This window comes from Schistocerca serialis, chromosome 4, assembly GCF_023864345.2.
Source record: "Schistocerca serialis cubense isolate TAMUIC-IGC-003099 chromosome 4, iqSchSeri2.2, whole genome shotgun sequence".
In the NCBI taxonomy this organism is placed as follows: domain Eukaryota; kingdom Metazoa; phylum Arthropoda; class Insecta; order Orthoptera; family Acrididae; genus Schistocerca; species Schistocerca serialis.
This window is the reverse complement of record NC_064641.1, coordinates 363,959,560-363,987,191: the sequence shown is the minus strand read 5'-3', so window position 1 is coordinate 363,987,191 and position 27,632 is coordinate 363,959,560. Positions and strand designations below refer to the sequence as shown.

The window sequence follows — 27,632 nt, the reverse complement described above, 5'->3', positions numbered from 1 at the left end:
CAGTTTAGGGTCTTGATTTAATTATCATTTCATTGGTAAACTCGTCCTGGTGCTCTTCGAACTACGTACGTACACCGCAAGCTATGTGGCACGTTGTAGTGTCCTGCTGGTATTTATAGCGGTGGACATGGTTTCCAAGGATAGATGCGTACTTGTTCCCATTGTGCCTTCCAGAAGGACGAGATCACCTAAGAAATGCCCTGTGGCCTGGACGCTTCCGACGACTGCTGCAGGATATTTACTTTCACACTTTTCACGCCGTTCACGGCAACTACCATCTGTCCGATGCAGCATTCATTTGAAAAGCTCGGCTGTCGCCACTCAGCGGACGTTCCGTTGTGGCACTGGCGTGCAAATTCCAGCCTTCGTCGGCAGCGAGCGGTAGTCAGCATGGTTGCACGAAGAGGCGCCTGCTGCAGGCGACCATACAAAGCAACGTTCGCTGGACAGTCATTGAGGAGACACCGCTGATAGCCCTTTGGTTCATCTGAGCGCTGAGCCACTCAGCAGTTGCACGTGTATTCGCCCCTAAACATTCCACAGCCGTCGTTCAGTTCTGTCATCTGTGGCCCCTGGTGCATCACAGTTGCCTTGGCGCCGCTTTTGGATAGCCGCATTTTTCCAGCCAGAGTATACTTTAAACCACGACGGCGCGCAGACATTTAACAAACTTAAGCATTTTCCGTTTCACCGAAAGCGATTGATAACCCCCATTTGGACGACAGGTAAAACACTCTGATTCCAGATTACGACAGTAAATGCACTGTTCTCTGCTTCGCCCAAACGCGCTTTATATGCAGTCCACTGCTATTGCTACCACGTGCCGCGTATGAGTAGTTACTGCACTCTGACATCGAACACAGGCGATGGTCACATCAGTGTGAATAGACTATATATAAGAGTAGCGTAAACCATTAGCAGGCTCCCGTTTACAAGTGGGACATTATTGCATACCATTAACATGCAGTAAAATTTCCAGTGGTTCGCTGATAACGTATCATGCGACACGCTCGTCCCAGTGATAAATGTACTGGATTATACCATATCGTCAAGGTAAAACCACTTGAGCTATACTAAAATCCTTTTTATTCGTCTCAGACCGATTTCGTGGCATTACAACCACATCTTCAGGTAATCATCTAGATACAAACAAATACCCTGTATTTACCCAACAGTAATAAGCCCTCAGTCTTAAAATGTAGCAGGAATAGTGGCTACTAACATATGTCAGCTCATAAAATCAGCAACACTGGGGTATATGGAAGACCCAATATTCGACGTCAATTTAGAGTAAAAAATAAACCGCTAAAGAGGCGATATTTCAGAAACAGAGTCTGTCCGAAGCGATCCTAACCCCAATTAACTAGTAAGAACTAATGAAGACAATAAAATTCTCTGTGGCAACCGACGATATCAAGTGAATATTATGTAGTTAAACAGCAAGTTAAAGTGTGGCTTTTTTTCACAGTTCAGTACATCTTCTTCCTGTTTTCATGCTTGACCTGTGTTCAGTTTTTAACGGGCTTCCCACTCGGCCGTCTTAGCACTAAGGGTGCTATGGGGAGTTTCCCTTGTGAGATAGGTATGGTCTGGTTGACGTCAGTATGTCCCTGTCTTCCTAGAACCTAGAATCCAGATATCCCCTCATGAGACGATCTAAAATTTAAAGTGGAGTCTCAGAATTGCCAAAAAAGGAGTCAGTCCAATACGGAGTAGAACCACGAACGTTTCTATAATTGCAATTAGCCCTCCTGTCGTAAAAGCCACCCCTTTACAGACATACACCTCTAGCTCCGTTGCACAATAGACATTAAGGCATTTCCATTGTAATTTATAAGGGCTTTCATGTTATGGAAAAATGATATTTATTATTCATATCACCAGTTATTAGTCGTATTATTTATGTCACGGGAAGAAGGCAAATACAAGACTGGGGCCTCTGCCTCAGACGACCTTGTTGCTATGGAACTGAGCTGACTTCCAGTCCTCGATCATTGAAAAATGGCTTCTTCGCTACTTCTTCTGTCCTGAATTTAATAATTGAAGGTTATAATCACACTGTATAAATGTGATCACTGATCACTCCCGATACCTAGCGTTCATGTACACTTCTGCCTTGCCGATGACCGGAGTAGGAAACTGATTAGCGAGCCGCTGTAAATAAATATTGGTTCGGTACTGTAGACTGTGCGACCACAGATGAGAGTCACTCACTATCAGTGGCTATGCTGGCTATGTAGAAAGTTAGTAATACAGTGTGGCTGCTTGTACCTATATGCTCTAAGAAATGTGTGACCCGCGCACCACTTTCTCCGTAGTCTTTCTTATCCAATTACAACACGCCACGGTGTGATACACAATTCCCTTACTCGCTCTCACACGCACGCACCCATTCTTTGTGTTTCGTCCTCTGTACACTACTTCATATTACTAGCAGCGCTCCTGCAGTGCCTTTCCTTTTTACGACTGACGTATCGTCGCTGTCTTAAGGGGCGTGACTGAAATTGGAATACGACTAACACACGCTGCGCAATTGTTTAGCGGAACCTGCGTTGTGCTACCAGATATAGAGCAAAGATAACCCTACCTTGACTACACTTCTTGAAAGGACACTACCATCTGAAGTGCTTAAATGTGTGGCGGTTTCGTTATCTACAGCATTATTTTTATTTGATTTATTATTATGATTACTATTTTCTTTCCTCTTCCCATGTTTTTCAGACCAGATACTGGTATTCATTAACTCTTTGTCCATATCCTTCTCACCGAGTTTTGGATCTTTATATACGTGGTGCAGTTCATAGACGACTATACGACTTATAACCTTTGCCTCCTTCGAAAATGGAAGACGTGGCTTTGTCATTATATTATTAAACGGAAGCATTCACTGCAGCCGTTGATCTAACGTCATTGATCAGCAACAGCTGTCGAATCGGTACACTGTGGGTTACCTTAGTTGATGGGTGTGGTACGCAAATCCTTCCATATTTTACTTTTGGCTTCCGTCAATGATCAGCTTATTCTGAAAATTTGTCTCAAAACCTGTCAGAAAATCCAAAGAGATTCTGGTCGTACGTGAAGTATGTTAGCTTCAAGAAACAACCAGTGCCTTCTCTGCGCGATAGCAATGGACGTACTATCGAAGACAGTGCTGCCAAAGCAGAGTTACTAAACACAGACTTCCGAAATGCCTTCACAAAAGAAGACGAAGTAAATATTCCAGAATTCGAATCGAGAACAGCTGCCAATATGAGTAATGTAGAAGTAAACATCCTCGGAGTAGTGAAGCAACTTAAATCACTTAACAAAAGAAAGTCTTCTAGTCCAGACTATATACCAATTAGGTTCCTTTCGGAGTACGCTGATGCATTAGCCCCATACTTAACAATCATATACAACCGTTCACTCGACGAAAGATCCATACCCAAAGACTTGAAAGTTGCACAGGTCACACCAATATTCAAGAAAGGTAGTAGGAGTAATCCACTAAATTACAGGCCCATATTGTTCATGTCGAAATGCAGCAGGATTTGGAACATATATTGTGTTCAAACATTATAAATTACCTCGGAGAGAACTGTCTATTGACACACAGTCAACATGGGTTTAGAAAACATCGTTCCTGTGAAACACATCTAGTTCTTTATTCACATGAAATGTTTATTTCTATTGACAAGGGATTTCAGATCGATTCCGTATCTATGGATTTCCGGAAGGATTTTAAAAATGTACCACACAAGCGGCTCGTAGTGAAATTGCGTGCTTATGGAATATCGTCTCAGTTATGTTACTGGATTTGTGATTTCCTGTCAGAGAGGTCACAGTTCGTAGTAATTGACGGAAAGCCATCGAGTAAAACAGAAGTGATTTCTGGCGTTCCTCAAGGTAGTGTTATAGGCCCTGTGCTGTTCATTATCTATATAAATGACTTGGGAGACAATCTGAGCAGTCGTCTTCGGTTGTTTGCAGATGACGCTGTCGTTTATCGACTAATAAAATCATCAGAAGATCGAAACAAATTGCAAATCGATTTAGAAAAGATATCAGAATTGTGCGAAAATTGTCAGTTGACCCTAAATATCGAAAAGTGTGAGGTCATCCACATCAGTGCTGAAACGAATTCGTTAAACTTCGGTTACACGATAAATCAGTCTACTCTAAAAGCCGTAAATTCAAGTATATACCTAGGTATTACAATTACGAACAACTTAAACTGGAAGGAACACATAGAAAATGTTGTGGGGAAGGCCAACCAAAGACTGCGTTTTACTGGTGAGATACTAAGAAAATGTAACAGATCTACTAAGGAGACTGCGTACACTACGCTTGCCCGTCCTCTTTTAGAATACTGCTGCGCGGTGTGGGACGCTTACCAGATAGAACTGACGGAGTACATCGAAAAAGTTCAAAGAAGGGCAGCACGTTTTGTATTATCGCGAAATATGGGAGAGAGTGTCACAGAAATGATACAGGACTAGGGCTGGACATCATTAAAAGAAGGCGTTTTTCGTTGCGACGGAATCTTCTCACGAAATTCCAATCACCATCTTTCTCCTCCTAATGTGAAAATATTTTGTCGACACCGACATGCATAGGGAGAAACGATCACCACGATAAAATAAGGGAAATCCGTGCTCGTACGGAATGATATATGTGTTCGTTTTTTCCAAGTGGTATTCGAGATTGGAATAATAGAGAATGCGAAGGCGGTTCGATGAACCCTTTGCCAGACACTTAAATGTGATTTGCAAAGTATCCAAGTAGCTGTAGATGTAGATGTAGAAAATTTCGAGCACTTCCAAGCTCCGCCTATCCATTTTTGGCGCGTTTTCAAGTCAGCATAGCAAACAAGAGATTTCATTCGAGTGTTTCTTTTAATTATCTAATATTGTTAGTTAAGAACTCAGATTTTCTCATTTATTTGAAATTCTGAAATTGTAATTAGACTATTGAAAATATACTCAAATTTCTGACGCAATTAACTCAGCACAAATAACAACGATCACAACGTTTCATTCAATAGTTTCGATCCTTTGAGATAACTAGCACTAAAAATGTATAGCTCCCTTTCCGTGTAAGTGTTTACTTCTACGAAGAAGAAAAGCTACGTTGAATGACACACGTTGTGAGTCTCTTAAAGTCGAAAGGTTTAGGACGGCTAAGAGTAATAACCTACTGATGGTTCTTTACATTTCTTTTATTCGATATTTGTCTGAATCATTTCATCCGTAAGACACAGTCACTAAATAAATCTACATCTATATCTATACTCCGTAAGACACGATGCGCCGGCCGGGGTGGCTGAGCGGTTCTAGCCGCTACAGTCCGGAACCGCGCGACCGCTACGGTCGCAGGTTCGAATCCTGCCTCGGGCGTGTGTGATGTCCTTAGGTTAGTTAGGTTTAAGTAGTTCTAAGTTCTAGGGGACTGATGACCTCAGAAGTTAAGTCCCATATTGCTCAGAGCCATTTTGAACACCTTACGGTGTTTTTCGGAGGATACTTCAGATATTATTATCTATTTTTCCCCTCCGTCAACTTCCCATGTCTTGCCCATTCCCTGTTCCAGGGTACGTGAGAAGAAGGACTGGCGATAAACTTTCAGACGAGCTCTACATTCTCTCGTTTTCTCATCGCATTCATTTTGCGGTTCATTTATCATAATATATTCAGCATTAAGTAAAAGAAAATAATGAATAAAATGAAACAATGTTGACTCTGAAATTCCGTTATGAAATTAACGATGAAGCTAATTATAATGTAAGTACAGTATAAGAATTTATTTCGTTTAACAAATCCAAATAATTTGTAAGTACAGGAGAGGATTACGACCAGAGCATGTTACTGTTAACCGTCTAGACATTCGCTTCGAATGATTTGGGTAAAAACGAGTCGGAATTGGTGACACACTCGATTCCTATTATTACGTCTCGGTTGGTCGCGCTTATGCCGTTCGTTATAAGGCATTGTAGTTCTGCAACTGTACCACACAGAGGCTGCGAGCTTCTGACGGCAGCCGTTGTGAGATAAATTGCCGTGACCAGTAACTGGCTTCTGTAGAATATCGTGTCTGTCTGCAGTAACGTCATTTGTTTTTGTTATTTTGCAATGACTATTGCAATTCATGGCTGTTCTTCTGAGAACAAGCATCGTTAATCATTACATTAAAGTTAATGAAATGGAAAAGTGAGCTACGTATTAGGGGTTCGGATTGTTAGACGCTCTGCATGGAAGAATCATAAGTAGCAATAATGGGTGGAAAGTAAAAATCACTACATATCTATAGACAGATAAAACTATATTTACGGTTTATTTTCGTTCACAATTTGATAACACACCATATAATCTGTTTGTATATCTGCGACAGACTGAGTAGTGAAAATACAGGGCGAGTCAAAAGTCCTTGGACACCTTCATAAGTTGGAAGATTAAAGGGAAAATTGAAATGTGATAATGGGAACATAAGTTTGATGTGGGGCCGCAACTTTTGGAGTGAATGTCATTTACGGCCGCCATCTTGAAATCCGCCATTTTGGATTCAAGTCAGTTTCTTTTTTTAATGGGAAGGGGGGTGTATGACACATCAGATAACACTCGCTTGAGCTCTGGAATTTAGTGGTGTAATTTGTTTTTGTATATCTTGTATAGTTCAGAGGTTATTAATGTTCAAAGTTGGGAAATTACCTTCATACCGACTGCTACAACACATGTTCTACATGTTGTCCATCCCGTCAACGCACGACTGTAGTCGCTGCAACCACATTAATAACTTCTAAACTGTACAAGATAGACAAAAACAAATTACACCACTCAATTCCAGAGCTCAAGCGAGTGTTATTTGATGTGTCATACACCCTCTTTCCCATTAAAAAAAAATGACTTGAATCCAAATTGGCGGATTTCAAGATGGCGGCCATGAATAACATTCACTCCGAAAGTTGCGGCCCCACGTCAAATCTACACTCCTGGAAATTGAAATAAGAACACCGTGAATTCATTGTCCCAGGAAGGGGAAACTTTATTGACACATTCCTGGGGTCAGATACATCACATGATCACACTGACAGAACCACAGGCACATAGACACAGGCAACAGAGCATGCACAATGTCGGCACTAGTACAGTGTATATCCACCTTTCGCAGCAATGCAGGCTGCTATTCTCCCATGGAGACGATCATAGAGATGCTGGATGTAGTCCTGTGGAACGGCTTGCCATGCCATTTCCACCTGGCGCCTCAGTTGGACCAGCGTTCGTGCTGGACGTGCAGACCGCGTGAGACGACGTTTCATCCAGTCCCAAACATGCTCAATGGGGGACAGATCCGGAGATCTTGCTGGCCAGCGTAGTTGACTTACACCTTCTAGAGCACGTTGGGAGGCACGGGATACATGCGGACGTGCATTGTCCTTTTGGAACAGCAAGTTCCCTTGCCGGTCTAGGAATGGTAGAACGATGGGTTCGATGACGGTTTGGATGTACCGTGCACTATTCAGTGTCCCCTCGACGATCACCAGTGGTGTACGGCCAGTGTAGGAGATCGCTCCCCACACCATGATGCCGGGTGTTGGCCCTGTGTGCCTCGGTCGTATGCAGTCCTGATTGTGGCGCTCACCTGCACGGCGCCAAACACGCATACGACCATCATTGGCACCAAGGCAGAAGCGACTCTCATCGCTGAAGACGACACGTCTCCATTCGTCCCTCCATTCACGCCTGTCGCGACACCACTGGAGGCGGGCTGCACGATGTTGGGGCGTGAGCGGAAGACGGCCTAACGGTGTGCGGGACCGTAGCCCAGCTTCATGGAGACGGTTGCGAATGGTCCTCGCCGATACCCCAGGAGCAACAGTGTCCCTAATTTGCTGGGAAGTGGCGGTGCGGTCCCCTACGGCACTGCATAGGATCCTACGGTCTTGGCGTGCATCCGTGCGTCGCTGGGGTCCGGTCCCAGGTCGACGTGCACGTGCACCTTCCGCCGACCACTGGCGACAAAATCGATGTACTGTGGAGACCTCACGCCCCACGTGTTGAGGAATTCGGCGGTACGTCCACCCGGCCTCCCGCATGCCCACTATACGCCCTCGCTCAAAGTCCGTCAACTGCACATACGGTTCACGTCCACGCTGTCGCGGCATGCTACCAGTGTTAAAGACTGCGATGGAGCTCCGTATGCCACGGCAAACTGGCTGACACTGACGGCGGCGGTGCACAAATGCTGCGCATCTAGCGCCATTCGACGGCCAACACCGCGGTTCCTGGTGTGTCCGCTGTGCCGTGCGTGTGATCATTGCTTGTACAGCCCTCTCGCAGTGTCCGGAGCAAGTATGGTGGGTCTGACACACCGGTGTCAATGTGTTCTTTTTTCCATTTCCAGGAGTGTATGTTGCCATCATCACATTTCAATTTTTCCTTTAATCTTCCAACTTATGTCCAAGGACTTCTGACTCGCCCTGTATTTTGTTTGGAGAGGACATTTTATACGAGCTCTTTTGTACGAGGGGCGTTCAATAAGTACTGTAGCACATTCCACACATCCAATACACAATATTATTCCCCACTCTTCTGCCTACTAACCCTGTTCTTCAACATAATCTTCGTTCAATGCAATGGCCTTGGACCACCTTACTGAGAGGGCCCGAATGCCTGCATGGTACAACTCTGCTGGTCGACGTCGCAGCCAGCATCTTGCTGCATCAATAACCTTCCTATCACCGGCGCACTGCTTGCCGCGGTATGCATCCTTCATTGGGCCAAACAAATGGAAGTCGGAAGGTGCGACATTCGGGCTGTAGGATGAACGAGGACGAACAGTCCAGAGTCGTTTTGTGAGCTCCTCTCGGGAGTGCAGACTTGTGTCAGGCCTGGCGTTGACATTGACGACAATGAACAAGCTGAAATCTTTTGTTCAGTTTCCTGCTGGTATTATACTCTTCAGAGTTGATTGTTGTACCATGAGGGAGGAGATTAAAAAGAATAACCTCTTTAGAGTCCCAGAAGACCGTCGCCATGACGTTAACGGCTGACGGGGTGTCTTTGAACTTTTTCTTCCGTCGAGGGGTGGTGTGGCACCACTCCGTGGATTGCCGTTTTTGAGACCTGATAGTCAAGGGAAGACAGGATTCGGTTACGATTGTGGACGGAGCCGTAATCAATCACTGTTGGTTGCCTTTTACAGTTACACACAATTTATCTTCAACTAATAATTCCAGACTCAACAATAAATAAAAATACCATACGTTATTAAAGAAGGAGTAAACAACTGTGTAAACAATAGTGTTTTCAGTGAGCTGCAATTTAGCAAATCACCATTACATGCAGATAAAGCAGATAATGTTTTAGAAACAAGCCACTGTGATCTGGGCAGAAGGCCTTACACGCCAGCAATGGCAATAAATTAAGAATTGTTCAAAACTCGCTACAACTTACAAATTACAGGTACCGAAATATTAAAGGCAAGTCGCCACAAACACAGCAGAAGGCATCAGACGCCAGGAATGCCTGTAAATAAGATTTTAAAGGATTACTGCTAAAATACAAATACCAAATTAGAATTTTACAATTTGTTAAGGTCAATCAGCGATAATTTTTTAAATTTTATTTATTTATTTATTTTTTTTTTTTTGCCTTGTGGGCGCTAACGCCCCAGTTACCTGTCCTGGGGATTAGTGTATGTAACGGCAGTGTACGTTTCCTCGCCTTGCCGCTGCTGTCCGGTAAGGCGTGTAGTTTTGACAGGTTTCTTGGTTGTAGGACGGTTGGTGATTCTCCTACTCTGGTGGTAGTGATTCCTTTCTCGTTCCGGGTGCTGTAAAGACAGTATTCTGGGGACGTAGTGCAGACAGCCGGTTCCGGCTTTGGCGTATCGTTCCATCGTTGCATTTGGTTTATCGGACGTCAGGTAGCTTCAGCAAGATTATCATTAGTCATTCATTAGACTGCCACTAGTCTGAGTTACCATCTTGTGAAGTGAATGCAACTCTTGGCTGCCCAGAATGGCAATAAATTAGGAATGTTTAGCGTTAGCGCCCACAAGGCAAAAAAAAAAAAAAAAAAAAAAAATTAATTAATTAATTAAAAAAAATTTAAAAATTCCCGCTGATTGACCTTAACAAACTGTAACAAGTTGAACGCAGTAAATAGTAATAAGAAGTCGAGGAAAGCTAATCAGATCCGCCTTCCTCAAGCACTCCACTCGCTGCTCTTCGCCTCGGCGACACTGCGAGCAGCAACACGAACCCAAGTCACAGGAGAATCGCGAATTATCACAATGGTGGAGGTTTCTCTACTTGGATTGAAATGCACTCATCTTAAAGCTTACTGGATCCGGTTTGCGACGAGGTCGTGCACCCTCGTGACCACAGACCTTCCTCTGGCAGTCCATGCGTGCCGCCAGCGGTCCCGGCGTGTTCTGGCACTGCGCGGACCTGGCTCCTCCTGAGTCCCCAACCGAACTGGCCACCCACACGACCCGGAAAAACAACGACGTCGTCCTAAATATAGGGCAACAGTTACTACATACCGATAGCCGCCGTGGCTGCGACTAGCAGACAGGCAACGCTTGCGAAACAAGTGGCGCCAGTCAACACGAGAAGAAGACAAACAACCGCAACCATGCCAACTAAACGATACTGTCTAGCTTCCAACAGAGGGCGGAAGCCTACAAACAGCATCAATGCGAGCCGCAGCATGGCTCAGTTTTGTTTCCGGTTCGAAGTGACGAACCCATGTTTCATCGTCTGCGACGATGTTCGACAACAAATCTTCACGATCAGCATGCTAACGTGCAAGCAATTCCATCCAGATGGCCCTTCGTTGCTCTTTATTGTGCTGTGTCAGGCGACGAGAAACCCAACGGACATACCTTTGAGTACCCCACTGGTGGGTGAGTGTGTCAACACTACCGACAGAGGCGTCCAGTTGTGCAGCGAGGTGTTTGTTTGTGATCCTACGATCACCTAGAGTGAGTGTGTCGGCACGTTAGAACATTGCAGGAGTCGCAGCTGTGTGCTGCTGGCCGGCACGCAGAAGATCGGGCAGGTTTGCGCGATTTCGTTGCGATAATGACAGAAGCCTCGCCCAACGAATCACCGTGCTTTTGTTCACTTCCAGGCCTCCGCAGATATTCTGCAAGCGCCTGTGAATTAGTGCGATGCTCTGGTTTTCCGCCAAAAAGAAACTCAATGATAGCTCTCTGCTTGGAATGCATCACAGTTGCAAACGCCACGTATCGGAACTTGATGAAACTGTAGGGGATGAAGCGGGAATACTTAACTATGTCCCATATCGAAATTAGCACTTTTGCAACCGAAATTGGCCGAAAAAAAAACGCGTTGCATTACTTACTAAACGCCCTCCTATCTTTGTGGTGTAGACCCACAAGTCTTTCCTAATCGATACGCGATCGTAATTCATTAGCATATTAAGTGATACTAGATGTTTTTGAGAATACATAATATCTGTTTACTATCCCTTTTGATCTCTGCATGGGGCAACCGCTGCAACATCGATAGCGCGATGAAGATATTTACTGAGGACAGATCGCATTGGAGGACGGCTGCTGGAAACATACTTGCTCGCTAAAAGTTGATCACTAAAGTAAGAAAGACTATTCTCAAAGACGATAAAACTCCTACAAGGCAGTAAACCCAGTTTAGCAATTTTTTAGTTCGAGATGTAGACAATGGCATAAAAAATATAAATAACACAACGACTTCTTCTACACTTTGCTCTTCGCTTGAAACGATGAATTAAATATTGATATTGCCGGATTCAGTGTGGATGAGCTTTCCACTCTCTTCATCGTAAACTAAAATAAAGATTTCTCTCTCTCTCTCCCCATCCTACCTGCCTGAGCTTCTCCGAAATCTACAACTTTCTTCGTTCAGTAACTACAAAAATTCCACATTTCGTCTCTAAGCGGTTGAAGGCGATGTGAGCTGTAATTTTAAAAGTTAGTGCTTAACTTAAGTAACTATTTTGGTGTCTGAATATGTCTCTTGTATCTTGATTAATTACAATTTACCACATCTAAGAAATAATAATCACTCTTGATAGGACAAAACGCCTTTACCATCTTTTTCTCTTTTAAGATTATACTTGTATCTGTATTGCGGTCCATGATAACTGAACGAAAGTCATCTATCAATCAACGCTTTGCAGGAGAATATTACCTAGTTGGAACTATTTGACACCTGTAAAAGTAAGCGCAACAGGGCTCGACTCCAGGTGGTTGCGATTTGCAGACAATGCTATTATCTGTTGGTCACTGCTCACGTCGTCATTCGAATGGCTCAGCTGTTAACAGCGGAAAATGTGCCTCAGTTTTCTTGTTCTCATGCAAACGACTGTCGCGTGATTTCGCGCCCCACCTTTTCCTGTTGCAGTGGCTAAGTACGGCTCCTGCTGGCACGTGGCTTCCGCCAACATCGTCAGCAGCTACCGCGCCTTCTCCAAGGAGAAGATGGCGGTCACGATCGGCGCCTACATAGGCCTCGAGCACGTCAACGTCACCCTCACCGGTGAGTTACACTCCAGCTTCTACAAGCTCCTGCTCCTGCGACCTCCAAGTAATGCTTCTGTTTCGTTAGCACGTAGAAGCGGTTTCTCACTCAGGGCTCTGTAGCGCAGAAAAAACAGAAGTTTATCCGCGATATTGCTGTTTGAGCTAAGAGTGTTTGTGTTAAGTTACTTGAAGAAATACGCCAAACAGAAAAAAGTCTGGTTGCTGAATTTCTTCAAGATATTAACTGCTACCGGCACGACAATAAATCTGTTTTTTTCAGGTAAAAATAAACTCATTTTTCGCCGTAATTCTTGTAAGTCAATATACGATACTCGAATGTCTGGCAGACATTAATCTGTCAAAAACTACCGATAGATGAGGCACAGTGGTCGAATAGGACTCGCGGTCTGGAGAACGGCGGACTTGTTTCAGATATTAATTCATCTAATTGGCTCAGACGACTTACTTAATATTTCCTAGTTATAGCTTTACCCCTTTCTACATAAATAACAGGAATACTCCCTTTTTGCAACCAGGAAAACACTAGCCATCTCTTTCAGTAGTTGAGTTGGAAGTTTTTGGTGCTGGACTATCAATTTAATTGTAGTACTTCCTTTGTTACGCCTTTTATGGTTAGAAATCGTGGAGCAAAACTAGTTCGTGAATCACTGCACATAATCACGAGAATTTCTTTGAAACCCTTCTTATCGTTATTATTTAAGTAAGGTTCAAATGGTTCAAATGGCTCTGAGCACTACGGGACTTAACTACTGTGGTCATCAGTCCCCTAGAACTTAGAACTAGTTAAACCTAACTAACCTAAGGACATCACACACATCCATGCCCGAGGCAGGATTCGAACCTGCGACCGTAGCAGTCGCGCTTTAAATAAGACGTAGAGTAATATTTCTTTTTTATTACGTATACTTTGTCACCTCAATGTCACTCACACGTAATCGTTGATTATTCAGCTTCATAACACACAACTTTTCTTCTGCGCAGCTGCTAATTTCGCAAATCCGTTTGCTATAAACCATCCAAAATGGAAAAGAAATCGATTACGTCCTTGTTCTTCAGTTCATCGCTTTTAATTTCACAACCATGGGAATAAGATATTTTTGCTGATTAAGATGGCACTTGACTTCGGTTGTTGCGCAACCTGAATCGAGATGACATAAATAAAATTTCCTAGATATCAACACCATTTCTATCCCAACAGAGATCTTTTAAACTTTCCTTCGCATACCATCCAGGACAACGAGAATCACAAAAAGAATGGTGTAATTACATTAATTTCAAATTCTTCTTGTGTGGGAAATGCAACTTATTAGTAGAGGTACACTGATACATAACAATTTTTGTGAAACACAATACGTTGGTTAATGTGTTTTCTTTGTGGTGATAAAATTTATCAAATTACGCATCCTCAAGATAGATATGAAACATCTGTATAAATGTACTAGCTATGATGGTAGAAGATACTATCTTTTGCCATTTTTTATGCAGACAGATTCAAGGGACAAAGGGACAGTTTGTCGCAGGATTCAGTTTTCTACACTTAATATGTTTCTTATATACTACCACACTCTTGAACATATTTAGGCCAAGATTTCAGTACACACTCCGTAAGAAAAGGGCAAAAACTGTATGACAGATAAGAGTGACAAATTTACGACAGGAGAAAATTTTGGTTCTTTTCTGGACGAACTGATTTTCTTTTTCAGTGTTCTTGTTGAATAGAAACAATGAAACAACGTTCTCGGAACAAAGAGACAGGTGTATTAAATGGTAGAATGAAAATACTATTGGGAAGGAGGTGGGGGCGGAGCAGTTCAAGTAAATCGATTCCCATGTATGAGATATTCATTTGAAAGTTTGTGCTCTTTGAGGATAGTTAGGAAAGAAAGTTCCAAACAAATACTGCATGTTGGTGCTACCGTAAATGTGACATCCTTGTCAGGTTATTGGCGTCGTCCTACCATCCGAATATATGTATGTCGGTCAGGCAATAAATGTGGGCAAATACTGGACAGCGTACGTTGATCTTCACAAAACTAGTAACGCTGTTATTACCGCTGAGGACGCTATCAAATATACACAGGAAATTCTCAATATCGCAGCTTAATTGTCTGTCAATGAATTAAGTATAAAACCTCAACATCAGATACATGATTCGGGACAATAAATAAAATATGTACAAGGTAAATATAAATACGAGAAATAATAATGTAATATTTTCTCTCATCTTCACCTTTTCTCCCCTCAAATAACAGATTCTGCCACAAAAAAACGACAAATAAAATTTACAGGGTGCACCAAGAATCAAACCTACTTACTTGAAATTCATGATCTGGTACGTTGATCATTTTTCTACCATCTCGAATGACGAATGAGTAACTTTTCAAAGATATGTGCGTTGTGGACTAATATGATAACATTTTCGATTTCTCTGTACTATTAGGTTGCGAACTGGACATGTGAAGTATAATTTGTTTGAATCTTGTGTTGATGATATCTGGTCCGACGAGGAGCATGATGTGAAGCAGCTTCCGTATCGTTTTCCCTGCCCAGTTAACCTAGATCAATTGCTAATTGTTTGACTTGTTATTTCGAAATTAAAAGTTTTAGCCGGCCAGAGTGGCCGAGCTGTTCTAGGCGCTTCAGTCGCAGGTTCGAATCCTGCCTCGGGCATGGATGTGTGTGATGTCCTTAGGTTAGTTAGGTTTAAGTAGTTCTAAGTTCTAGGCGACTGATGACCTGAGAAGTTAAGCCCCATAGTGCTCAGAGCCATTTCTAAAAGTTTTTACTTACACCTGTTTCACGTGCGTTGCTTTTGAATGTACCTTCTCCCTCATCTTCACCACCATATTCGACTATTTACCTAAGTTGATACAAATCGTTGAGAAGCAGCGTCTGACCTTTCTAGTAGGACACTATTTTCTTGTTGTGGCGGGATATACAGGGTGGTCGGAATCGGTCTGAAAAGTTCGTGAGATTGTTACAGGCGATACTGTGCTGAGAAATAACAGTTAAGAAAACAATTCTATACTTCGCTCTTTTTCCGAGTTTTTTAGTATTGAAGTTATGCAATCAGGCCTTTGCGCACGCAGATTCAAGCTGCCTGCCAGACAGTGCTGTCAAAAGTGTTTCTAGTTGTTGTTGTTGTTGTTGTTGTGGTCTTCAGTCCTGAGACTGGTTTGATGCAGCTCTCCATGCTACTCTATCCTGTGCAATCTTCTTCATCTCCCAGTACCTACTGCAGCCTACATCCTTCTGAATCTGCTTAGTGTATTCATCCCTTGGTCTCCCTCTACGATTTTTACCCTCCACGCTGCCCTCCAGTGCTAAATTTGTGATCCCTTGATGCCTCAGAACATGTCCTACCAACCGGTCCCTTCTTATCGTCAAGTTGTGCCACAAACTCCTCTTCTCCCCAATTCTATTCAATACCTCCTCATTAGTTATGTGATCTACCCATCTAATCTTCTGCATTCTTCTGTAGCACCACATTTCGAAAGCTTCTATTCTCCTCCTGTCCGAACTATTTATCGTCCATGTTTCACTTCCATACATGGCTACACTCCATACAAATAATTTCAGAAACGACTTCCTGACACTTAAATCTATACTCGATGTTAACAAATTTTTCTTCTTCAGAAACGATTTCCTTGCCATTGCCAGTCTACATTTTATATCCTCTCTACTTCGACCATCAGTTATTTTACTCCCTAAACAACAAAACTCCTTTACTACTTTAAGTGTCTCATTTCCTAATCTAATTGCCTCAGCATCACCCGATTTAATTTGACTACATTCCATTATCCTCGTTTTGCTTTTGTTGATGTTCATCTTATATCCTCCTTTCAAGACACTGTCCATTCCGTTCAACTGCTCTTCCAAGTCCTTTGCTGTCTCTGACAGAATTACAATGTCATCGGCGAACCTCAAAGTTTTTACTTCTTCTCCATGAATTTTAATACCTACTCCGAATTTTTCTGTTGTTTACTTTACTGCTTGCTCAATATACAGATTGAATAACATCGGGGAGAGGCTACAACCCTGTCTCACTCCTTTCCCAACCACTGCTTCCCTCTCATGCCCCTCGACTCTTATAACTGCCATCTGGTTCCTGTACAAATTGTAAATAGCCTTTCGCTCCCTGTATTTGACCCCTGCCACCTTCAGAATTTGAAAGAGAGTATTCCAGTTAACATTGTCAAAAGCTTTCTCTAAGTCTACAAATGCTAGAAACGTAGGTTTGCCTTTTCTTAATCTTTCTTCTAAGATAAGTCGTAAGGTTAGTATTGCCTCACGTGTTCCAACATTTCTACGGAATCCAAACTGATCTTCCCCGAGCTCCGCTTCTACCAGTTTTTCCATTCGTCTGTAAAGAATTCGCGTTAGTATTTTGCAGCTGTGACTTATTAAACTGATAGTTCGGTAATTTTCACATCTGTCAACACCTGCTTTCTTTGGGATTTCTAGTTAAGTTTTCTAAAACCGAAAAAATTGGCCTTATGCGATTAGGACTCTGCACTTAGGCTTCCGCACAAACTTAATTGTGTAGGCAGACAGTTCGTAAGTTCCGGTAATCGAGACTCTCGTCCATTAATGATTGATATCGGCACTGTTACTGGCAAGACATTGGTCTCAGGGATTCCAAAACCTTTCGAGAATGTTTTAACTTCATTGATATAAATGTGACATACAGTCATGCTGGAGGAAGGTGCCTATTATTACAATAATCAGCAGTTCCCCATTCAGGATGACTGGGCCGCAATGGCAAAAGTCAAAAATCACTCAAGGAATGACTTTATTCCTCATATGAAGTGTTTCGGAATGTATCCCTCATCAGATATCCAGGAGCGATTACTGCACGTAGATATGGCGTTTCAAGTTGTGTGGGAAACGCTATATCTACGTGCAGTAATCGCTCCTGGATATCTGATGACGCATAAATTCCGAAACGCGTCATATGAGCAATGAAGTCTTTCCTTACCTGATATTTAACTTTTACCATTGCATCACAGCCAGCTGAAATGCAGAAGTACTGATTGCTTTAATTAAAAGTTTAACGCTGAATGATAAAATGCAAAAAAAAGAAATCTTTTACCGATGTTGTAATAAAAATCAACAGTTTTTGCATTTAGCTCTTTGGCTGTACTGTGAAATGTTGCTTCTTGCCAAATCACATGATTCTTGGCCAATAGGACGTACTGTATAAGTTTTGATGCGTGAGTTTGCTAGTATCAAAATAAGCTACGTAAATGGCCGTATCTTTTGATTGCATTCACTTAGAAGCTTCAATGCTTTTCACCGTCAAGGGACCATAGGCCTCAGTATGTGACATAAATTTCAGCTCCATACGTCTACTCGTTCCTGAGAAAAGGGTTTTTGATAGACGGACAGACAGACAGACAGATGTACAGACAACGAAGCGATCCTATAACAATTCCGGAACCCTCAAAACGCAACCTTTACTTCCCTGTCTGAAATTTATCACTTCCGGAAAAGGCACATTTTAACTGGTAATGAGCATTTCAACAAGTGGTAACTCACGTACTCGCATGAAAAGGCTTCAATTTGCTCGCGCAACGGCCTATTCGGCTAATTTCAGTACTAAATAATTCGGAAACGGCGAAATGTATCGAATTTTTTTCGTTACAATCATTTCTCATAACAATCTCCCCTGCAACATCCTTACACGCTTTTCAAACTGTTTCTGACCACCCTTTGTGCAACGTTGAACGTGCGTTACAAGCTAAACTGTGCATTCAACATGCACACATTCTTAACTCGCCGGAAATTGTCATCCAACAACTACTTCGAAAGAAGTCGGTCAATAGTCACTTCTATAAGCAGCAACCACACCGAAATACGCCGCTTACTTTGGATGTCTACAGTATCTTGACATAATGAGGTCCCCTTTCACTCGTGGTCGTACCGCACCGATTTCGTCGCCAGCGCTTGTATTTCAGGTCGATTCTTTCCAAGAGAACAGCGTCCGTTCATTCAGATGAGTCACGCCGAACACAAATCTGGACCGGAGCTAACGCCCAAGTTGTGAATCAGCTTCCGTATTGTTTTCCCCGTCCAGAAAACCGGGCTTAATTGCTGGTCGTTTCCCTAAATCACCCACCATGACAAGCGCCCCGGCCGCTTTCGTATCCAGAGTCGGCCCGATCTATTATATCTCTCGATCTGCAAGGCTGTACCTTACCGTAATTCGTGCAATCACTACAAGATGGGAGATTTGAGACCCGGTGTTTAGGAATGTGAGCGGTCGTAACTCTGCAGATATTTCCACGAATTACTCAACATGGAACGCTATTGAGATGACAGAGCTCGCAACTTACGCCGTGGTTGCTTTTGTTACGATATCTCGGGTCACGTCGACATAAAAGACTATAGGAGTATCACATTTACGACTAGATTCTACATAGTTTTCGCAATCTTACTGGGGGACTACGTACTGCGGTTACCGCTCAAGGTTTCGAAAATGAATCTCCCCTAAAAAAGCAACATTCGGAATTACTTCTGCAAGCTATGATTTGCCGCTGTCTCTCCATGTCAGAAAATTTAGTAGGATTTTTTCATTGCACTTCGTATGCAAAGCAATATCTGCATAATGAATGGTGCAACAGACAGTTTAAGACGTCCACTTAGAGAGGTATATCTCTCCTTCCATAGTAATGAAACATCACGCTTCCTTGGTGAGAACTTTCCAAAAGAATATCAGACAGTAATGAAAAATGTGAATTTCAGTGAAGAGTTACAGACGGTTTTCACTGCTTTAGCAGTTGAACAACTATCAAGAAGTTATAGTTTACTTCATCCATTGGTACTTATATCTCTGGGCCAGAGTTACAATAAGAGAACAAAGAGTCACATAAAGGTTTTAGTAAATGGGGCGCCCTCCGGATGATACATATAGAAGTATCAGGATCTTTAACACAGTTTGCAAGACTGGAAAAGATATACTGAGATTTAGTACCGAAAATGATAGGGTCATTGGCAACGGTGAAGAAATTCAGACTACAGGAAGAAAGGCAGGAAACTGGCCATAGCATTTGAAAGGGACCTTCTCCGGATTAGACTCAAATCATTTTGGTAAACCAGTGTTAAAGTAGATCTAGATGGCCAGAGAAGAATTTGAATCTCGCTGCTCGTGTTGCCTTAACTAACTTGATCCTTCGTTCGCTTCAAACTGATCTCTTTGAAAACCCACAAGTTCTTCGGTTCGCAAGACTTAATCTAGTGAATCTAACCTTTAAATAATAGAAATGCTGTTGAGGTTTCCAGTAGGTAACAGCTCAGGTTCACTAACTACGAATTTCATATTGACAGCGTCGTCCTAATTTACATAGTGTAGCTGGATGAGTCGTGTAGACCCGGCTCGTAAGGAAGTTCCTTACAGAAAAGCCCACACCCAACAATCCGTTGATCTTGAAGCTCATGGAAAACTACAGATACTCGAATTACCGCGTCCACCGAACAATTCTCGTGCAACTGCCTTTCGTTGCCTTGAGGTGTTCAGTCTTGTAGGAAATCAGGGCTCTTCAAATTTTATTTAACTGTCTAACGCAGGTGACGAATTTGAAATACCTCAACATGCCGAGCTACATTTAATGAGGTACAATTATATAAGGGGGGATCAAATAATTTCCGTTTGAGGGCGTTGCAGCAACATATATATAACGTGGCGCGATTCCGACGCTGGTACATAAGCACCGGCGTTTGGGCAAGGGGTTAGTGTGCCACTCGTGTCTTTACGACGTACGTGCGGTAGGTGTGGAAACGTGAACTATGGCGACGTTATTACCTAATTCGTCTACACAGGGCCAAGGTGTTGTTATTCTTTTCTTGGATGCCGAGGAACAAACACCGGAGACATCCATTGGAGAATGAACAGTGTGTTTGCGTGTTTTGTCTTGCAAGCGCATCTGCCTCTGCCTTTCAAAAGCCACCGTACTGCATGCGAGAGACGAAGGTAAGACGTGAGCACTGTAGTAACAGGATCACTTCTTCCCTTCCTGTCCAGTCGCGTATGGTAGGCGAGAAGAAGAAATGTGCTCGTGGTCATTGGGTGAGACGCAAAATATAAAATGTAAGGAGTAGTCAAATGAAATGAGACAGACAGGGAAAAAAGTTAATAAACTCGTTACTGTTTCGAAAGTACGCCATGACTGTTAATATATTTATCCCACTGTGAGACAAGAAGGTCAATGCTTTCTTCGAAAAATGTTCTCGGTTTCGTACGGAACCATGATTGTACCCATGCGTACACCTTCTTCGTCCAGAGCGAATCGACGGCCAGGAATGTGTTTCTCCAGGGCTACAAACAAATGAAAATCGTATAAGGAGAGAGCTGGACTGTTTGGGGAGGACGTATAAGAGGATCCTAGCGACACTTCTACAGCGTAGTCGAAAAAACCTTACAACATGTGGGCAGGCGTTATCCAGCAACAAAGTGATGGCGTCCGTCAACCCGCTACTCACTGGTTCTCTGGAACACTGCGGCACAATTAATAGGCAGCAGTATGTGGACACTTTGCAAAAACTGAAGCTTGGCATCAGGTCCAAACGCACAGAGATGTTTACGGACGGTATCGTTCTGTTGCAGGAGAATGCCCTCCCACATATCGCCAAGGTTGTTTCAAGACACTGCAGAAGTTTCACTGGGAAGTCCCTACACATCCTCCTTACAGTCTCGTCATCTCCCCACGCGATTTCCACATTTTTGGAGCTCTGAAAGAGACTTGCGTGGCGGTCGATTTGCTTCGGACGAAGAGGTGCACGCATGGATATAGTGATGGTTCCATCGGTAACCGCAAACATTTTTCCATTAAGGCATTGACCGTCTTGTCTCTCAGTAGAAGAAATGATCAACAGTTACGACGATTACATTCAGTACAATAAACAGGTTACTTGCTTTTTTCCAACTATCACGTTTTCATTTGACTGCCCATATTAATATCTTTCTTCAGTCGTACTATTTCCTAGAGCTTCGGAAGTTTGACAGCCAAATTTTCCATGACAAACGTCGTCTTGGACGTAACTTCAGCCAAAGAAATTTGTTGAGCAGTTCTACGACTCTCCTGCGCTGACTCAACTAATCCAATAGTAACCACGCAGATCATGTTTGAATCTTATCTATCTGTTCTTCAAAGTAATTTGGCGAGAGTTGCAGACCGTCGAACAGTTAACAGGAACTGGTAGGACGTGAGTTTGCCCCTCTTCATGAGTGAATTACACTTCTTTTAGATTCCCCCGATAAATCTCAGTGTGTTATATCCTTTCTTCAAAAAAACGTTAATATGGCAATTTCACTTGGAATAGCTACGGTCAGGTACTTCCAGCTACTTGACAGATATGTTCAAATCTAGTAAGTGATCAGCGATGTGTCTCTGACACCTCGTACCACTGCTGCAACTGCAATCTGAGAAGCAATTGGCGCCAAGTGACACAACGAACTGTCACAAATCGTTTGATTCGAGGACAGCTTCGAGCCAGACGCCCTGTAGCGTGCATTCCACTGACACCAAACCACCATCATTTGCGACTTCAGTAGTGTGAAGAGGGAGTTCAATGATGGGCAGGGTGGAGATCTGTTGCGTTTTCTGATGAAACCTGGTTCTGGGCCGGTGCCAGTGGTGGCTGTGTGTTAGGAGGAGGCCAGCTAAGTGCCGTCAACCAAGTTGTCTGAGTGCTAGACACACTGGACCTACACGTAGAGTTATGGTCTGGGGTGTGATTTCATATGACAGCATGATACACCTTGAACCCAAATTTGTACGTCAGTCTGGTGATTCTGTCCGCAGCTCGTGGTCGTGCGGTAGCGTTCTCGCTTCCCGCGCTCGGGTTCCCGGGTTCGATTCCCGGCGGAGACAGGGATTTTCTCTGCCTCGTGATGACTGGGTGTTGTGTGATGTCCTTAGGTTACTTAGGTTTAAGTAGTTCTAAGTTCTAGGGGACTGATGACCATAGATGTTAAGTCCCATAGTGCTCAGAGCCATTTGAACCATTTTCTGGTGATTCGATCTGTTGTGCTGCCATTCATGAACAGTTTTCCCGGGGGTGCTTTCCAACAGGATAACGCTCGCGCACGTACTGCTGTTGTAACTCAACATGCTCTACATGTTGCCGACATGTTGCTTTGACCTAGTCTATGACCAGGTCTGTCTCCAGTCGAGCACATATGGTTCATCATTGCATGACAACTCCAGCATCATCCACAAACAGCATTAATCGTCCTTGTATTGACCGACCATGTGCAACAGGCGTAGAAAATGGCTCTGAGCACTATGGGACTTAACATCTGAGGTCATCAGTCCCCTAGAACTTAGAACTACTTAAACCTAACTAACCCAAAGACATCACACACATCCATGCCCGAGGCAGGATTCGAACCTGCGACCGTAGCGGTGACGCGGTTCCAGACTGAAGCACCAAGAAGCTCTCGGCAACAAGGCCGGCGCAACAGGCGTGGAACTCCCTCCCACAAACTGACATGCAGCACCAGTAAAAGACAATGCATGCACATACGCAAGCTTTCGTTCAACATTCTGGCAGTTACACAGGTTATTAATATACCAGCATTTCACATTTTCAAATTATCCCTCGCTTGCATTAACCTGTGACCTTGTAATGTTAATTACTTAAATATGTCAACTTGCCAGATATATTCCCGAAATTTGATTACTCTACATTAATTATTTTTTGGTGTTCCGATTCTTTAGTGTACATACAACAGCTCTGCTTCTTACTGTAACTTGAGAGATGAAATTAGACATCGAAGATGCAGGGTTCGTCCATTATTTCTCTTTCTCTGTATTCCTTGGCTGAATATTAACCGCTATTGTTGATCGTCCTTCTTCTTGCACTACAAATTTTACCACTGAAAGTCTAACTGAAAACGGAGAATCCGTCATACGAATCTTTCTCCCAGTTGGGGCCATGCAGAGAAAGAGTAAAGAAGTTGAGGCACGTAAGCGCAGTTCAGAACAAATCCAACAAGTGGAGAATGTAGGTTTTACATAACTGAATTTTCTGATGAGTTTTCACCAATCGTATAAGAATAAACAAAAAATAAGGGTAGCCAAAACCCATCTCAGCACCAGACCAGGATTCATGAGAGTCTTTATTTCGTTGTAAGCCACCTTCAGTATCGAATTCGCACGCTATTACCTTTCCAGCCGGAGGTTCACCGGTAAAGACCTCCTAACGGTGCCACCTACTTCCTACTATTGCGCCCTGCTGCCTGAAAAGCAGACACAGCTACTCCAGCCAGCACACGGCTGCCCCTTCATTAACCGCATCGTGCTGATTAGCCTACCGAGTGGCCTTTGTGAACGGTGGACGGGTCGCCAGAGGTCGCTAAGTCGGGCTTGTCTGGCTCGTTAGCGACCACGCCTGCCCTTGTCTAGGGCAGCTGAGAACAAGGGTGCACCACGAATGCACAGGGAGTCATTAGTTCCTGGTGCTCTACCAGTAACACGACACTCACAAGCACTAACGAAGGCTGTGTTACATCACTAATGCCTGCGAAATATCCAGCGCTGAGAAGGATACTCGTACATCCGCTTGAAAAGAAATTTATACTACAGATAGAGTAACAATTACGATTACATAACCACATTTCTGGCTTGATTCTGTGATTTTAGTGCAAGCTGAAACCCAAAGTTCTGCAGTCGACCTGTCTAAACGCCGTGGCGACATGGAGTCGAAAAGTCTCTCGAGAATCTTTTTCCGTGAGGTTTTCCCACGACTCCACAAAATTTCGAACCACGAGAAGTGGCACTTTTAAAGACACAGGACTTGCATTCCGGAGGATGGCGTTCCAAGTTCCCTTCCGGCCACCCACATAAAGGTTTTTCGTAAGTTTTCTAAGTCGCTTAAAGCAAAAGTCGGGAAAGCTTCTTTGGAAAAGCCATACTCGGTTTTTCTTTCCCCATCCTTTTAAACAATGTATGTATCCAATATGTGTTTCACCTTTTGCTATCAAAAACATCACATTACATAAATAAAATATTGTTTATTGTTATTATATGTAATCTATCATATATGTACTCTAGTGCTTTAGGCTAGAAAAAGTTCCTATGGCTTGTCGAATTGCGAGGAAGTTTGAATATGTCTCATTATTTTTGAATTTATAGCACTTCTGGAGGAAATTTACTTGTGCCTGTATTATAGCTACTGGTCGCTGTTTGTCCAGTGCACGAATGAAGAGTAGAATGAAGTTTAAGACACTTGTCAGGAAGAATCAGTGTGGCTGGAAGTGGGATAATGAGGAATGATGAGAGGCCTATGAAGTTGGTTAAATATGTGGATACTGCGATAAGGAATGCCAGAGTGGACAGTTCAGTTGACGAGCAGTGGACGTCTCTACGAATGGCAAAGATGTTGAACACAAACATTAGTTCGAGGAAAGTAACTGCGAAAAAACTTGAATAACAGACGAAATACTTCCACTGATCGGCGAAAGAAGGAGATACAAAAAATTTCAGAGGAATACAGCAATATGAATCACTGAGGAATGAAATAACTAGGAAGTGCAGGGCAGCCAACACTAAATGGCTGCAGGAAAAATGGTTCAAATAGCTCTGAACACTATGGGACTTAACATCTGAGGTCATCAGTCCCCTAGAAATTAGAACTACTTAAACCTAACTAACCTAGGGACATCACATACATCCATGCCCGAGGCAGGATTCGAGCCTGCGACCGTAGCGGTCGCGCAGTTCCAGACTGAAGCGCCTAGAACCTCTCGGCCACTCCGGCCGGCTGGCTGCAGGAAAAAAAGTTAAGAAATGTAAAAAGAAATTACAGGATTACAGGAAATTCAAAACAACCTTCGATAAAATTAAAAACATGACTGGTGACATTAAGAGTGCAATGTCAATTCCAAACGCAGGCGGAGCACAGGGCGGATAGGTTGAAAGAGTATATTGATGGACTTTGTGAGGGGGAGGACTTGTCTGTTAACGACATGGAAGACATAGAGGATCCAGTATTAGAGTCAAAATTTAAAACAGCTCTGGATGACGTTATACCAAATAAAGCTTCCATCGAAATTTCTAAAATCATTGGGAAAATGGCAACCAAAGGACTACTCAAGTTGGTGTATAGAATCTGTGAGACTGGCGATGTACCATCAGACTTTCCGAAAATTATCAGTCATACAATCTCGAAGATTGCAAGGGCAGGTAAGTGCGAGAACTATCGCACACTCAGCTTAACGGCTCATGTATCCAAGTTGACGCCAAGAAAATGTGCTAAGGGATTGAAAAGAAAATTGGGGATCTGTTAACTGATGATCAGTTTGGCTTGAGGAAAGGTAAGGACACCAGAGACGTAGTTCTGACGCTGCAGCTGGTAATGGACGCTGAAGAAAAATCAAGAAACACTCGTAGAAAAAAGCTTTCGACAAAGTAAAATGGTGCAATATGTTTTAACATCTGAAAAATATTGGATTAAGCGATAGGAAATATACAGTACGTACAAGAACCAGGAGCGAGCAAGCATACTGGGAGACGAGGAACGAAGTGCTCGGATTAGAGACGATGTAGGACAGGGATGCAGTCTACAGCCCATACGGTTCAATCTGTATACCGGGGAGCAATGACGGAAATAAAATGAAGGTTCAAGAGTGGGATTAAAATTCATACTGAAAGGAAATGAATGATAAGATTCGCTGATGACATTGCTGTCCTCAGTGAAAGAAAGCAGAATTACAGGAATTACTGAATGGCATAAACAGTCTAATGAATACAAAATATGGATTGAGAGTAAACCGAAAAAAGACAGAAGGAGTAAGAAGTAGCAGAAATAGCGATAACGAGAAACTTAACATCAAAATTTGATGGTCATGAAGCAGATGAAGTTAAGGAATTCTGCTACCTTGGAAGCAAAATAGCTCATGAGGGACAGGGGAAACAGGACATAAAAAAACAGGCTTACACAGGCGAAGAGGGTGTTCTCGGCCAAGAGACGTCTGCTAGCATCAAACATGTGTCTTTATTTAAGGAAGAAATTTCTGAGTATGTACTTTGGAGGACCGCATTGTATGGTAGTGAAACACGGATTGCGGCAAACCGGAACAGAAGAGAATTGAAGCATTTATTTTTATTTATTTATTTTTTTCGTTGATTGTAGTGGACTGTAGCGGTTGAACAGTTGGCAGGGGGAGGCGGCAGATTATAGGACCGAGAAAGCAACAGGAATAGGGAATGGAAAAATTTGGGTTCGTATATAATTGTGCGTTTGTGCCTTTATTTTACTATATTTATAGTCCGTTAAAATAAAGATGAACAGGCACAAACACATAATCACGCAGAAAGTCATTCACAATGCAGTTTTAGGCCACTAAAGGTGCACTGCATTGTGGAACGCGAGACGATTCCGACGTCAAAACTAATAGTCTTCGTTTAACTGCACAACTGCGAATGCGTTAGGCACTACTAATTATTAATATGCAGTTGAGAATCAGATAGTTACAAAACTCATGACTATGTGTTCAGTGTTATTTAAACTATCGAATAAACCAAAAGCAATGAGCCGAGAATGAACTCTATTCGTCTAAACGGGGGATACCTTCAAATGTGAAAAGCTACTTTTCGTAAATTCGTACCAAAGTGAGGAGGCACTTACGACACAGGGCGTTCACTTCTTCTCCGCGTTGTGAAGACGTAAACCGTTACTAATGGACTCTACAAAGTAGCTTAACACGTGGTACGCTCATTTTCATAGAGCGCCTTGCAACAGCGCGCCAGCTGCAGCAAGTTCCCAGTACGGCCGGCAGGTCGTTTCAGTCCGGTGGGCACGCGTTATCTTCACACACCGCCGCACTCCAACACCTGATAAACGCGTTTGACATTCAGCGTAGCTTGAAAAAGGCAATTACCTCGCCTGTTGTGGCACACCATGAAATTCCATAATTGCTTGCAGAGATGAAAGATGAAACGTAGGGAGAGTAGACAGAAGAGGCGAGTGAATAGAGAAGGAAGACGGTAAGGTTGTATAATAAGTGACGGGCGTTGATGGGTCCGGTAACCGTCTATAGAAAGGGGAGGGAGATAGATGTGATCGAAAATAATGTATTTTGTTCTAGACCAGTGGTCTTCAAAATG

The 27,632-nt window shown here is 43.0% G+C and overlaps 1 protein-coding gene across 1 annotated transcript in view; it reads left to right on the top strand.

Moving 5' to 3' along the window:
* The window catches only part of LOC126474164 (dual oxidase maturation factor 2-like), a 723,454-nt gene that overhangs the window by 376,244 nt on the left and 319,578 nt on the right, over window positions 1-27,632 (top strand). The window contains exon 4 of the mRNA XM_050101622.1: window positions 12,386-12,520. Within this exon, the coding sequence (XP_049957579.1) occupies window positions 12,386-12,520 (135 nt within the window). The remainder of the gene's footprint in view (window positions 1-12,385; window positions 12,521-27,632) is intronic.